Raw genomic sequence first — 16,384 nt, 5'->3', positions numbered from 1 at the left:
TTTTTAATATCACATGGAGTGAATCAATTTGGCTGAAGACTGACATCTGTGATGCTGGGAACCTCTGGAGGAGGCCGAGAAGGATCATCCATCAACCACTTTCAGCTGAAGATTGTTGCAAAAGCTTCAACGTTATCTTTTGCACTGATGTGCTGGGCTCCTCTATCATGGAGGGTGGAGATAGTTGTGCAGCCTCCTCCTACAGAGTTGTTAATTGTCCACCACCATTCAGTCAGATGTGGCAGGATTGCTTAGCTCTATTACTTGCTGTTTATGTTGTCTGGCATGCAAGTAGTCCTGTGTTGTAGCTTCACCAGGTTGACACCTCATTTTTAGGTATGCCTGCTGTTGCTCCTGGCATGCCTTCCTGCATTGAACCAGGGTTGATCCCCTGGTGGTAATGTTAGAGTGGGGATATATTGGGCCATGAGGTTACAGATTGTGGTCGAGTACAATTCTGTTGCTGCTGAGGTTCACAGCCTCTCATGGATGTCCAGTCTTGAGTTGCTAGATCTGTTCAAAGTCTATCCCATTTAGCACGGTGATAGTGCTACACAACATGATTGAGGGTATCCTCAATGTGAAGACAGGACTTCTTAAGTATGGTTGGAGCTACACTCATCCAGGCAAGTGGGGAGTATTCCACCATATTCCTGACTTGTGCCTTGTCGAGGGTGGACAGGCTTTGAGTAGTCAGAATGGAAGTTACTCAATGCTGAATTCCCAGCTTCTGACTTACTCTTGTAACCACAGTATTAATATGGCTGATCCAATTCAGTTTCTGGTCGATGGAAACCCTCAGGATGTTGGTGATGGGCATTCAGCAGTGGCAATGCCATTGATTGTCATGGGAAGATGGTTGAAATGCTTCTTGTTGGAGATGGTGATTGCCTGACACTTGTGTAGCATGAATGTTACTTGCCACTTATCAGCACAAGCCTGAATATTGTCCAGGTCTTGCCACATATGGGCACAGACCGTTTCATTATCTGAGGAGTAGTGAATGATGCTGAACAGTGAACAGCCCTACATCCGACCTTATCATGGAATAAGGGCTTTAAAATGTCTTAAAAGCAGGACATGATCAGGAGCCAATTTGGGTCGGAGAACACAGGGGTGATGAATGAAAGGAACTTGGTGCAAGTTAAGAAACTGGCAGCAGAGCTTTGGATGAGTTTAGTTAGTTACAGTTTAGAAAGTGTAAAATGTGGAAAACGACCACAAGTGTATTAGAATAGCCAATTATAGGTGTGAAAAACGTGAGGGTTTCAGCAGCATGTGAGCTGAGACAGGGGTGAAATTGGGAGATGTGGAAATAGGCAGTTTTAGTGATGTGGTAAATATGTAGTCCGAAACTCATCTCAGGGTTAAATATGACACCAAGATTCCAATTGAGTCTCAGACAGTTGCCGAGTAGAGAAATGGGGTCTGTGGCTAGGGTATGGGATTTGAAGTGGGGACTGAAAACAATGGCTTCAGAGACCCAGATACTTAATTGGGGAAAATATCTGCTGATCCAGTATTGGAGGTTGGATATACAGTCTGACAATCTAACAACTGTGGAGGAGTGCTGAAAGATGCTGGTATGGTAGAACTGGGTGCTATCAGTGTACGTGCAAGAACTAGAGCTGTGCTTTCAGATTATGTCACCGCGGGGTAACATGCAAATGAGGAAAAGGGGGAGGCCATGGATAGATGCTTGGGAGATACCAGAGGTAATGGAAAGGCAGCAGGAAAAGCTTTAAATTAGATAGATAAGCATGAAACCAGGTGAGAACAGACCCATCCAGCTGTAAAACAGTGGAGAGGCATTCAAGAAGTGATGTGGTTATTCACATCACAGGCTGCAAAAACGTCGAGAAGGATGAGAAAGGACAGATTGTTTTTGTCACAATCATTTAGCACGTCATTTGTGACTTTTGATAAGAGTGGTTTCATCCAGTGATAGGAGCAGTAACCCGATTGGAGTGATTAAAACATGAAATTTCAGGAAAGGTGGGAACAGATTGGGAGGCAACTTGTTCAAGGACTTTTAAAGTGCACGCAAATGCCCAATGACAGAGAGGTTACTCATTTTTATTTAATAATCAGTATTGCAATTATGGATTCCCAGGTAACCACACGTGATTCATGGTTAACCTTGGGCGACACGAACATACCAATCTGGATACACAACCAAGGCAGAGCAGCATTCAACAAACCGAATGGTGAACAGTACAGCCAGAAGAGTAGATTGAAAGTCAAAGATAAATCATAATCAATCTGTACAGTGCTCTGGTGAGACCTTGACAAGGGTACCAGCTCTGGTCTGAGTAATAAGGAATGTCTGTGGAAACTTGGGCTTTTCGTTCTTCAAAGGTACATCCAAAATGATTTTACAGATAGAAGATAGTAAACTAAATGCCATGATTATGCATTCAAAATGCACAATGATGTGTCACAGAGATGAATGCTACCAACTGAGACAACAGGATATTAATATAGGGACATTGCAATATAGATGTTACTCATTTACCCTTACGCATGGATGCCATTGAGTAATTACAGTATAATCTTATAACTGCCTAGTTATTTAATGGCATTTAGGGCATATGTGGTTTTGAGACAGCAGCAGCCAACTCTGTTTACTTATAGGTTCTACATCCAACATGTCTCCATCTAGGGATGGGGAAAACCACCTCAGGCAGCTCAAGCATTATCAAAATTCCAAATAATCATGCTTCTTCTATGATCAAAAATCAGAACACAGGAGGCCATTCAGCCCATTGTGCCTGTGCCAGCTCTTTAGCACATTAGGGACCACATCAGAAACTCCAAGGAATATTGTGAAGTTAGCCTAGACCCCAACTTTTACTTTTGATTTTGGCAATAGAGCGAGCATAAGGTGTGATGCAATTAACCCAATAGGAAACTTTTATTAAAACAAACTTTAGTTAATAACAGAGCTAAAATACAGCAAAAAGAATTAGCATAACTTTTACCAATTAGAATACTTAAACAGGACAAAGCATAATTCTTAATAACTAGCAATCTCCATAGTTCCAATTTATAGAAATATCCCCACAGACATACATCCTTCTTCTGAATTAATTGGCATAAAAAAGAAGTATTGCTCACGTGGTGCTAGATTTCCAGCTTTTTAACACTTCTGGACAGAGATCCAGACAGCAGTTTTGAGAGAAAGATATATCGTCAAACAGCAGAACTTCAGAGAAATAAACCTGGTCTCTGGCAGCTTCCAGCCTCGAGACTTCAGAGACAGAAAGGGACACTCCTCTCTGTGAAGCTTCCAAAGAGCAACTCTCCAAGATCCACTCTCAGACAGCAGAATCTCAGAGAAAAAGACTCATCTCCTGGTAGATTCCAGTTTCCAACTTCAGAGAGGGGAAAAGAGAGGCACTGTTCTCTCTCAACTCCAAGCAGCAAATAAGCTTGGGTTCTCAGTCATTTGACCTTACCTGTCAATCAACCTAATCAATTCCTACTCTGCAAGGAAGTCTTTGCAATTGATGCAATCAGAGTCCTGTGGGCCAGGAAGTAGTTTAGACACAGATGAGGTGGAGAACATGCAGACTCTGCGCAGACAATGACCCAAGCCGGGAATTGAACCCAGGCCCCGGTGCTGTGAGGCAGCAGTGCTAACCACTGTGCCACTGTGCTGCCCCTGTCCTACTCTGCAAAACCCCAGGGGAATCACTAAAAACAACAGAAGAGCATTAGTCCAGATTAAAGTAAATACTATAGCAATTAGAAGCAATTATACTGCTGCAGTAACAATACAGGACTGCTGGATAAAGACAGAACAGCACCGATAACACAAAAAAATGCTAAAACAGATGGTGCACAAGAAGCATGACTAAAATACATTTCTTATGATAACAAACGGAGCTATCTGATTAGTGTCACTTCTCTGCTCTTTTCCCGTGCAGTGTGTTATTACATAGAAATTGGAAAATAAGGACACATTCAAATCAACACATACTGTTGACTCAACATGTTAGATCCAATAAAATTTACATACCAAAAACTCTGTATTTACATGTACCTTCCAGGATCAAGCATATTGGAATCTAAAAGCTGTTCAAGCACAGCAGTCTTAATATATCTGTAAAATAAGCAAAATACTGCAAATGCTGGAATGTGAAACAAGAACAGAGAATGCTGGAGAAACTCAGAAAATCTGACAGCATAGGCAAAGAGAGAAAGCAGAGTTAACATTTCAAATCCATAAGACTTCTTCAGAACTAAGGAGATAGAAGAATGTGTTCGGTCAGATACTGAATAAGTGGGAGTGAAACAGCTGGAACAGCGATTAGTGGGACCTGGGAGAGATTGCAACACAGAACAAGTGACAGGTGGCCCGATGGGGGAGGATTTTTGCGTATGAACAAAATATGTTTGGGATATATAAAAATAGGTTAAGATGGAAAAGAAAGGTCATAGCTTAGCTCTGACAAAGGGTCATCCTGACTCGAAACATTGGCTCCACAGATGCTGTAAGAAGTCTCACAACACCAGGTTAAAGTCCAACAGATTTATTTGGTAGCAAATACCATAAGCTTTCGGAGCACTGCTCCTTCCATAACCATAAAGCTTATGGTATTTGCTACCAAATAAACCTGTTGGACTTTAACCTGGTGTTGTGAGACTTCTTACTGTGTTCACCCCAGTCCAACGCCGGCATCTCCACATCATGACTTCCACAGATGCTGTCAGACCTGTTGAGATTTTCCAGCATTTTCTGTTGTTGGGTCACAGTCCAAAGTTTTTGAACTCAACCTGGAGTCCTGAGGGTTGTAACACATTTAATCTGAAGATGAGATGCTGCTCCTCCAGTTTGCGTTGAGTTTCACTGCAGCATTGCAGCAGGCCAAGGATGGAAGAGAGGGAAAACGTGTTGGATATTAAACTGTAGCTGTGAGAGATTGCAACGAAATGTAACATCTCTTAAGAACAGAAGATAGATGGCCCGGTGTGGGACGGAGATGGGGGTTGCATTGAGACAATATATGTATGCGATATTTTAAAGAAGGGTTTAAGATAGAGGAGAAAGGTCACAATCTAAAGCTGCTAAACTCAATGTTGAGTCCTGAGGGCTGCAACATACCCCACTGGAAAATGAGATGCTGCTCCTCCAGCTGCAACGGGCTTCACTGCAGCATTGCTACAGGCCAAGGACAGGCATGTGGGCATGAGAGCAAGATGCTGAATTGAAATGGCACACAATAGGATGGTTGGGGTCATGGTTGCAGACTGAGTAAAGGTGTTCTGCAAAATAGTCACCCAGTCTGCGTTTAGTCTCCCCAACATAAAGGAGACTGTATTTGGAGCAGCGAATACAATAGGCCAAATTGAAGGAAGTGTAAGTGAAACGTTGCTTAACCAGAATGGCGTATTTGGAGCCTCAATTGGTGAAGGAGGAAGAGGTATTGGGGCAGGTGTTGCATCTTCTGTCTTTCTGTGATTGCAAGGGAAAGTACCATGGGAAGGGGATGGGGCGTTGGGCATAATGCAGGGGTGGACCATGTGTTACATAAGGAGCAGCCCCTGCAGATGGCTCAACGGACGGACGGACGGGGGGGGGATGTGCCTCGTGGTAGCATCATGCTGGAATTGGCAGAAATGACGACGGAGGATCCTTTGAAGGTAAAGGCTAGTGGGGTGGAAAGTGAGGACAAGGGGGACCCTACCATGGAGGGGAAGGAATGTGGGCAGAGGTGCGGGAAATGGGTTGAACCCCATTAAGTGCCCTTTCAAGCACAAGTGGGGTGGGGAAACTTTGGCTAAGGAACAAAGCAGACATGCCAGAAGAACCATTTTTAAAGGTGACATCACTGGAACACATACGATAGAGACAAAGAAACTAGGAGAACAGGATGGAATCCTTACAGTGAGCAGGGTGTGAGATGTTGTCAAGGTAGCTGTGGGAGTTAGTAGGTTTGTAATGAATATTGGTAGTCAATCTATCACTGCAAACGGCGACAAAAGGGTCAAGGAAGGGAAGCAAAATATTGGAGATGGACCATGTGAAAGTGAGAGATGGGTAGAAACTGGAAGCAAAATTGATACATTTTTCCAGATCCAGAGAAGAGCACGAAATGGCCCTGATATAGTCATCAATGTAATGGACAAAGAGTTGTGGAGTGGGCCCAAGCATGACTGGAACAAGGAGCATTCCACTTAACCCACAAAAAGACACACATAACTGGGGCCAATGCCGGGAACCATGGCCACACCTTTTGGTTGCAGGAACTGAGTCATGTTAAAGGAGGAATTATTTGGTGACAAATACCAGTTTGCACTGGTAACCCTGTATGTGCCAACAGAGAAAGACCAATAATATCCCAGAGAGGGGATGACACGAAACCTGACAGACAGGGAAACAAACATCTCCAGAGTGAGGAAGACAGAAGACCCCAGAAAGAAGGAGATAATATTCAAGTAAACTACGAGATGGCCGCCCACTACATCAGTGCACTGAAATGCATGAGCTGATCATAAATGAAACAGTTCTACAAGAAATCATTATCAGAGTATAACTGAAAGATTTGAGGCGCAAGACTCGAGCTGAATATTTACCGCTGAATATGCACGATAAACTGAAGTCTTCAATGAACCAAGCTGTGCGAGGTTTGGATAAATAAATTTCAGAAATGACACAAAGGTACAAGGAGGAAAGAATGACCCTCAACTCTACAGTTGGCAAAACATAGTGGGAGTTGAAAAAACTTGACCAGATGTACAGCCAGTCCAAACAGCAGGTAGAAAAGGCACACAAAGTTGTGGCCCTGAAAGACTCCTTGAAGAGCCAATATGCAGCCATGAAAAAACATGAGGAGCTAACGACACCATCTGGAAATGATCAACCAGCAAAGACTGACTAGTAGAACAAACAGTTGTTAATGCACGAGAACAGTGGGTGTGTAGTGGATAACATGGGTAACTCTCAGTTATACATGATCAGGCAAATTCATCTTTTGTTTCCTAGGAAAAAGGGAATGTTTGGGTTTGAAATGCAACCATTTCTACATGCCCTATCTGGCTTGCCGTAGTCATGTGACCTCTGACATGATGCAGAATCTCAGACCAAGATCTTACATGATAGAAGCACATTCACCAAATTAGCTGGACTGTTTATTTTGAGCAAAAAAACCCAGGAGCAAGCAGACTCACGCATCTCACTAAAATTCTGGTGTTACTTTAGGTGAGTTTTATACAACAGTGCGGTAACAAAGACTTACTTCCACTGGATATAACTATGAACCAATTTTTGTTCATATTATATGTTTACAAGATGTTGAGGGGTCTGGATAGGGTGGACTCTCAGAGGCTATTTCCAAGGGCTGAAATGGTTGCTACGAGAGGACACAGGTTTAAGGTGCTGGGGGGTAGGTACAGGGGGGATGTCAGGGGTAAGTTTTTCACTCAGAGGGTGGTGGGTGAGTGGAATCGGCTGACGTCGGTGGTGGTGGAGGCAAACTCGTTGGGGTCTTTTAAGAGACTTCTGGATGAGTACATGGGATTTAATGGGATTGAGGGCTATAGATAGGCCTAGAGGTGGGGATGTGATCGGCGCAACTTGTGGGCCGAAGGGCCTGTTTGTGCTGTGGCTTTCTATGTTCTATGTTCTATGTGTGTGTATCGGTTGAGATGATAAAAATGATCAAAACTGCAATTCAGAGTGTTTTTTTGATTTTAAGGCTATAAAACTTTATCAATCACTTTCCTCACTTGCAGGAAAAATATGGTTTCTGAAAACATTCCTTCTGCAAGGATACTTCCAGATATCAAAGCAAAAACCTATTAGGTAACCCTGGGGAGAATTAAATAACAGAATAAAACATCGTTTTTCCTAATAGTATTGATGCTGCTGCCACAAATAACCTATAGTTGTTAAAATGATTTAAAATTCTTTATGAGACAGACAGAGAGAAAGAGAATGGGGGAAAGAAGTCGTGGAGTGGAGACAAAAACCTGAAATAAAGCAACTATGATTCAGAAATAGCTTTTTTGTTCCTGTCTGTTGAGTTATTTGAAAACACTTATTTCTCCCCTTCCTGACAATTTTCTCTCTTCTCCACTCCTGAAGGTATCATTTTGCCAAGCTAGTTGTATAGTACCTTCAGTTCTAAATAGAACTGCAGCTTATATTGTGGGAAAAGGACCCAGACCTCCTTACAAAGATACCATTAGGCTAAGCTGATGTGTCCATATTGAGTATTTTAATGGTGAAGGGTGGACATTTGGGAGCATACTGGGGTAAAGATATTTAGTGATGGGTTGGCGTGGACAGCACAGAGATTTAAACTGTACCACAAAAAGATGCTTTATTATAATTTTCACTTTGAAGACAATAGAAGTTGATCTTTGGTATAGCCTACCCGCTCCAAGGATTAATATTCAATTTAGTTCACCATTAAAATTTAAAACCAGTTGTTTGCATATTCAATCATTACACCATCATTATTTCATTGTATTTATAGCATCCTCCTACTGAAGGAAAGAGCATTTATTTTTATTGACTCATCAATCAAGATTTCTGATAACATTCCTACAGTTATAACCTGCTAATTAATGAGTGAATCACTAGCCATTTTTAAACTGGTAAACGGTACAGGTCATTCCTTGTGGGATACGTCATATGAAATACCTAGTTACACAACTACTTCACCACTCTCGCGTAGATGATTAGTTCCGTTTTGCAACATGTTTACAAGCAAGCAAAGTGGCAAAAAATATAAATACTAAAACTATTGCTTACTGATTGAATAGGGATTGAAATTCACATTAAACAAAGAGGGCTCCACATCACTGCAATGCAGTGACTCCTACTTAAAGTGGCAAAGCATGGATCTTTCAGTATTGACTCAGTGCCCCAAATCAGAGGGTCTCAATCCTGGCCACAGTAGCACCCAAGACAGCGAGTTGCTTTTCAGAGATAAAAAGGGGAGAAGCAGCAGGCAAGTTACTCCAAGTATAGAGCACTGCACTGCCTAGCAATCAACTGGTTTCAGTTAATGAAACCAAGTTCCTGGGCCATGTATTTTCAGGTGCGACGCAGTCGTGAAATTCTACCCATGCTGTCAGACCTGCTGAGATTTTCCAGCATTTTCTGTTTTTGTGTAGAACAAAGTTATTGTTGTCATAGAATCCCTACAGTGCAGAAGGAGGCCATTCAGCCCATTGAGTCTGCACCGATCACAATCCCTCCCAGCCCCTATCCCTGAAGCCCCATATATTTACTCTGCTAGTTCCCCCTGACATTAAGTGGCAATTTAGCATGGCCAATCAAACTAAGTAAGAGTTTTAACAACACCAGGTTAAAGTCCAACAGGTTTATTTGGTAGCAAACACCATTAGCTTTCGGAGCGCTGCTCCTTCGTCAGATGGAGTGGAAATGTGCTCTCAAACAGGGCACAGAGACACAAAAATCAAGTTACAGAATACTGAAGTTTACAGAATCTCCACATCATGACAATCAAACTAACCCACACATTTTTGAACTGTGGGAGGAAACCGGAGTACCCGGAGGAAACCCACGCAGAACTTCGCACAGTGACCCAAAAGGGGAATTGAACCCAGGTCCTTGGCGCTGTGAGGCAGCAATACTAACCACTGTGCCACCATGCCGCCCTTATTGGAAAATTAAAGCTTAATTGAACAAGATACAAGTTTGCAAAAACAAAATTCTGCAAATATAGAAAATCTGAAATAAAATTACAAAATGTTGGAAATGCTTAGCAAGGGCGGCATGGTGGCTCAAGGGTGGCATGGTAGCACAGTGGTTACCTTTGCTGCCTCATAGCGTCAGGGACCCCAGGTTCAATTTCTGGCTTGGGTCATTGTGCAGAATTTGCATGTTCTCCCATGTCTGCATGTGTTTCCTCCAGGTGCTGTGGTTTCCTCCCACAGTCTGAAATACGTGCTGGTTAGGTGCATTGGCCATGCTAAATTCTCCCTCAGTGTACCCGAACAGGCGCCGTAGTGTGGCAACTAGGGGATTTTCACAGTAATTTCTTTGCAGTATTAATGTAAGCCTACTTGTGACACTAATAAACAAACTTTAAACTTTAAGTGCGCAGGTGGATACAAATATAGTCATTTCCCAAAGACCAAAAAGGAATTTACATGTAGTCAACAAGAAACAAGTAGAATTATATAGAATATAGAAACCTACAGTGCAGAAAGAGACCATCTGGCCCATCGAGTCTGCACCGACCACAATCCCACCCAGGCCCTACCCCCATATCCCTACACATTTACCCACTAATCCCTCTCACCTATGCATCTCAGGACACCAAGGGGCAATTTTAGCATGGCCAATCAACCTAACCCGCACATCTTTGGACTGTGGGAGGAAACCGGAGCACCCGGAGGAAACCCACGCAGACACGAGGAGAATGTGCAAACTCCACACAGACAGTGACCCAAGCCGGGAATCGAACCCAGGTCCCTGGAGCTGTGAAGCAGCAGTGCTAACCACTGTGCTACCGTGCCGCCCCATTTGAATTTCTGTATGCTCTCTTTCTCCAATTCGACAAGCTTTTCCCATTCAAAAATTGCTTGAACTCCACATGTAATTAAAGTGGATTACTTAGAACATTAACATCCTTGAAATTACAAGGTCTAGACTGATTTCTAAAAGTTATAGATATGAGATTAGTAAAATGAAACTCACCTGTCCAGGTTTACAGCAATTTATTCCTTGAATCTCCAGATAGTTGAAGGTGAGTTCCAACTGCAAAATAAGAGTGAGCAGGGGAAAAAAATGATTATTGCATTGCATATTGACAATCAATGGTACAGGGATCATTTAAAATCTTGTGTGTGTGCAGGCAGTAATACACAGAGTTCAAAAAATGCAATATTTCTATTTAGAGGTACACAAAGGATTCAAACATAATACATTACATTATATACAACTGTACATAGTCACGCATCGGGGGGGGGGGCGGTATGGTTTGGGGGAAGTCATGTGAAGGAAGATTTAAAATCTGAAGAGAAAGGTCAAGACAGTAGAAAAGTGTTACAATTTTGGTGAAGACAACTGAATAAAGCAGGAAAGGCAATGAGTTCACCAGGAATCGTGCATCAACAACAATTATCCATGCAAAAATCAGTACGACGATTGGTTACAGCTAAGGATGGTTATAGCACCAAAGGCCACTCAGCCCTTCATTCCCATGCTGGTTCTCTGATAGAACAATTCACCTAGTGCTACACCATGGCCTTTAGCCTCGTCTATTCTTCCCTTTCAGATAATAAATCAATTCTCTCTTGAATGCCTCCACTGAACCTGCCTCCACCACACTCTCAAGCAATGCATTCCTGATCCCAATGATGCACTCTGTGAAGTTTTCCCTCATGACTCAAGTGCTTCGCTCACCAATTACCTTGAGTCTATACCTCCTGTCCTTTTTCCATCAAACAATGGGACATTTTTTTCCCCTATCTACTCTGTCCAGATCTTAATTGCCTCTCAAAGAAAAATACCCCAACCTCTCCAATCTATCTACTTAACTGAAGCGGCTCATTCCGGAAACCATTTCCGTGAATCTTCTCTGCACTCTCTCAAATATCTTTGTATCTTTCCTAAAGTGTGGTGCCCAGAACTGGACACAATAATCCAGTTGAAGATAAAACAGAAATTTACACAACCCCAATGCTTTTGTACTCTTATGACCCAATGAATAAAATCTATGTTGCTTTATTAACTGATCGCTCAACATGTCCAGCCATCTTTAATGACTTTTGCACATGTTTACCCAGGTTCCTCTGCTTCTGCACCTTCTTTAGAGTTGGATCCTTTATTTCATGTTGTCTCTTGATCTTCTTCATACCAAAATGAATTACACATTAAATTTCATCTGCCATTTATTGACCATGCACCCTATGTTCTTTTTGCATTTTACACGATTGTCACTGTTCACAATGTTTTTAAGTTTCACATCATCTGCAAGTTTTGAAATTGTGCCATTTGCAGCAAGGTGTAGGTTATTTATATCAGAAAGAAAAAGTTTCCTCAAGGGCAGTCACTCTCACCTCACACAAACAAAAATATAAACTGCTGGAAAAGCTCAGCAGGTCTGGAAACATCTGTGGAAAGAGAAAATAGAGTTAACTTTTCAAGTTTGTATGACTTCTTCAGATAGCTTGATAGCACTGTTGATGGATAATCCCTTTCATCAATTTATTGATGATCGAGGGGTGATAACTGATAGAGTTAGATCTGTCCTGTTCCTTGTGTATAGGACATACCTGGACAATTTTCCACATTGCCTGGTAGGTGCCAGTGTTGTAGCTATACTGGAAACAACTTGGCTAAGGATGCGGCAAGTCCTAGAACACAAGGCTTCCAGAAAATTGTCAGGGCCCATAGGTTTTGCAGCATCCAGTGCTTCAGTCATTTCTTGATATCATGTGGAGTGAATTGAATTGGCTGAAGATTGTCATCTGTGATGCTTGCGACCTTCAAAAGGAGGCCAAGATGGATCATCCACTCAGCACTTCTGATTGAAAATTCTTGCAAATTCTTCAGCCTTATCTTTAGCACTGAGCTCCTCCATCATTGAGGAAGGGGATGTGTGTGGAGTCTCCTCCTCCAGTGATGAAAGGGTGAGGGAAATGCTGCTGATGGACTTTTGGCAAGGTGCCAAATGACCCTTCTACAGTCATTTGGAATTGAAATGTGAACTCTGTTTCTCTCCACTGATGCTGCCAGATCTGCTGAGCTTTTCCAGCATGTTTCTTTTATTAGTTCTCTCAGAAACTGATCTGAAATCTTCTCTAAGTATAGTTTCATTTTCATCTGCTTTTAATCTTTGCATCTGTATTTTAGTTAATAACTTTGTCACTTTTACTTAAACAACTTTCAACAGTAGTTTTTGCAATAAACCAACCTTTATTTTGTTTAAGACTGAAACTCGTCTGCTGGGTTATCTTTAAATTTAACCATTCATAAATTACACACATATTCTAAGCTCATGGGCCACTTCATGGAAAAACTTCAAAAGAGAAGTTGATGGAATGGGTGAAAAAATGGCAGATGAAGTTCAATAGAGTCATAGAGGTTTACAGCATGGAAACAGGCCCTTTGGCCCAACTTGTCCATGCCACCTTTTCTTTTTAAAACCCCTAAACTAGTCCCAATTGCCCGCATTTGGCCCATATCCCTCTATACCCATCATACCCATGTAACTATACAAATGCTTTTTAAAAGACAAAATTGTACCTGCCTCTACTACTACCTCTGGCAGCTTGTTACAGACACTCACCACCCTCTGTGTGAAAGAATTGCCCCTCTGGACACTTTTGTATCTCTCCCCTTAAACCTATGCCCTCCAGTTTTAGACTCCTCTACCTTTGGGAAAAGATATTGATTATCTAGCTGATCTGTGCCCCTCATTATTTTATAGACCTCTATAAGATCACCCCTCAGCCTCCTATGCTCCAGAGAAAAAAGTCCCAATCTATCCAGCTTCTCCTTATAGCTCAATCCATCAAGTCCTGGTAGCATCCTAGTAAATCTTTTCTACACTCTTTCTAGTTTCATAATATCCTTTCTATAATAGGGTGACCAGAATTGCACACAGTATTCCATGTGTGGCCTTACCAATGTCTTGTACAACTTCAACAAGACGTTCCAACTCCTGCATTCAAAGTTCTGACCGATGAAACCAAGCATGCCGAATGCCTTCTTCACCACTCTGTCCACCTGCGACTCCACTTTCAAGGAGCTATGAACATGTACCCCTAGATCTCTTTGTTCTGTAACTCTCCCCAACGCCCTACCATTAACTGAGTAAGTCCTGCCCTGGTTCAATCTACCAAAATGCATCACCTCACATTTGTCTAAATTAAACTCCCTCTGCCATTCATCAGCCCACTGGCCCAATTGATCAAGATCCTGTTGCAATTGGAGATGACCACCTTCACTGTCCACTATGCCACCAATCTTGGTGTCATCTGCAAACTTACTAACCATGCCTCCTATATTCTCATCCAAATCATTAATATATATGACAAATAACAGTGGACCCAGCACTGATCCCTGAGGCACACCACTGGTCACAGGCCTCCAGTTTGAAAGACAACTCTCTACAACCACCCTCTGGCTTCTGTCAAGAAGCCAATTTTGTATCTACATAGATAACTTACCCTGGATCCCGTGAGAGTTAACTTTATGCAACAACCTACCATGTGGTACCTTGTCAAAGGCCTTGCTAAAGTCCAGGTAGACAACATCAACTGCGCTGCCCTCATCTACCACCTTGGTTACCCCTTCAAAAAACTCAATCAAATTTGAGAGACATGATTTTCCACTCACAAAGCCATGCTGACTGTCCCTAATCAGTCCTTGCGTCTCCAAATGCCTGTAGATCCTGTCTCTCAAAATACCTTCCAACAACTTACCCACCACAGATGTGAGGCCCACTGGCCTGTAGTTCCCAGGCTTTTCCCTGCAGCCCTTTTTAAACAAAGGCACAACATTTGCCACTCTCCAATCTTCAGGCACCTCACCTATGACTATCAATGATTCAAATACCTCGGCTAGGGGACCCGCAATTTCCTCCCTAGCCTCCCACAATGTCCTGGGATACATTTCATCAGGTCCCGGGGATTTCTCTACCTTGATGCGCTTTACGACTGCCAGCACCTCCTTCTCTGTAATATGTACACTCCTCAAGACATCACTATTTATTTCCCCAAGTTCCCTAACATCCATGCTTTTCTCAACAGTAAATACTGATGAGATATATTCATTTAGGATCTCACCCATCTCTTGTGGATCCACACATAGATGACCTTGTTGATCCTCAAAAGGCCCTACTCTCTTCCTTGTTACTCTATTGCCCTTTATGTATTTGTAGAAGCAGAGAAATATGCCTGACAGCAAGCCTGGGTGGTTTCATTGTTGAAGATAAAAGGAAGGCTTGTTTGAATGGGGTGAAGGTACAAAGTATTCACGTCGGGAGACAATGGCAGCAGCCTGTGTGTTGACAGTGGGGACTGGGATTCTCCAAAGTCTTGTGAGTGTTAAGAATGTTGGGTTGTGAGCAACTGTTTAAAACCGTTAGTTTTAAGATGAGGGAGAGTTGGGCTCTCAAGAATAATTCACACTTCTACTTAGATACAAGGTCCATGTGATTTACATTGCCACGGGGAAGGCTGCTGAGGAAGCTATTGTAAAGCTCAGGCCACAGGCTTTCATAGGACATCACTGAATACCATATACAATGTTTTGAGTCTACCTGGATCCAGGAGAGAAGGAGCAGCTCGAGACTAAAAGGTCTCTATGGTTCACCACACAGAAATGTGGGTGGAAGCTCGTGGAAAAGACCACGGGAAATTCAAACAAGGGTGGAAGAGTCACTTAACTTGGGGTGGAGGACAGGTTCCGGGAAAAGAAAACTTCACTGCAAAAGTCAAATCAAAGATTGCAAGTTACCAGGCTGGAAAAAGAAAAGAATGGAATACACCCTCAGGAACTAAGAATCACTTCAGATTAATTCTGGACAAATTGAATGTTTACGTAAAGGGGTGTAAAGTATATATTTTCGATTGAGCTAAAAACACGGGAATGAGGGGAGTGCAGTGCTATACCATCCTGTGGTTTAAAGTTCCTACAAAGACAGTATTTAGTTAATAGTGCTTTTAGTCTGTCATTACAATAGTGCTTTTAGTCTGTCATTACAATAAGCATCTTAAACTGTGAAACCATGACATTTCGGATAGATAAAGTTTTGAGCAGTAAAGGAATTAAGGGTTATGGTGAGCGGGCGGATAAGTGGAAATGAGTCCACAAAAAGATCAGACATGATCTTAGTGAATGGCGGAGCAGACTCGAGGGGCCAGGTGGCTGACTCCTGCTCCTAGTTCTTATGTTCTTATGAATTCTCTCATTTTTCAGGCTATGTATACAGGCCAGCGGGAAAACAAGAGTTTTCTCTGGCACTAGCAGCGTCTATCAGGTACGATTCACCAACCTGAAATGTAAACTAGCTCATCCCGGGAAACCCGCCAGCCAGTCCACCTGTTCCGGCACCCAATCCCTGTGCTCGGAGATAGCCCCCCCCCCCCCACAAAATATGAAACGATGACCACCCCACTGACCAGGGGAATACCACCAACTCCTCAGCAAAGAGGGGCATCTCTCCCCCCCCCCACCATACCACACAGGCTGGCCCAACCCAACTCTCTCTGCCCCTTCCCCCTCATCAGGCTCTTGCTCAGACCCTCTCCGCTCTCAGACCCCCATTCAGCCCCCCTCCTCTCTCAGACCCCCATTCAGCTCCCCTCACCCCTCAGATCCCCCACTAAGTCTCCCCCACAAGACACACTTCGAAATTTTCACAGTTGACAGGTAGGGATGCACATGTTGATC

The 16,384-nt window shown here is 42.8% G+C and overlaps 1 protein-coding gene across 5 annotated transcripts in view; it reads right to left on the bottom strand.

The window, feature by feature from the left end:
• Positions 1-16,384, bottom strand: part of LOC144511333 (F-actin-uncapping protein LRRC16A-like) — a 380,857-nt gene that overhangs the window by 267,230 nt on the left and 97,243 nt on the right. For 3 of the 5 annotated variants that reach the window (XM_078241604.1, XM_078241613.1, XM_078241621.1), the window contains exons 4-5: positions 12,043-12,096; positions 10,679-10,738 (exon numbers count right to left, since the gene is read on the bottom strand). In XM_078241604.1, the coding sequence (XP_078097730.1) occupies positions 10,679-10,738; positions 12,043-12,096 (114 nt within the window). The remainder of the gene's footprint in view (positions 1-10,678; positions 10,739-12,042; positions 12,097-16,384) is intronic. The other 2 variants (XM_078241629.1, XM_078241637.1) reach the window with 1 other exon arrangement.

Source organism: Mustelus asterias, chromosome 2 (assembly GCF_964213995.1).
Source record: "Mustelus asterias chromosome 2, sMusAst1.hap1.1, whole genome shotgun sequence".
Classification (NCBI taxonomy): domain Eukaryota; kingdom Metazoa; phylum Chordata; class Chondrichthyes; order Carcharhiniformes; family Triakidae; genus Mustelus; species Mustelus asterias.
This window is presented reverse-complemented; position numbering and strand designations above follow the sequence as displayed.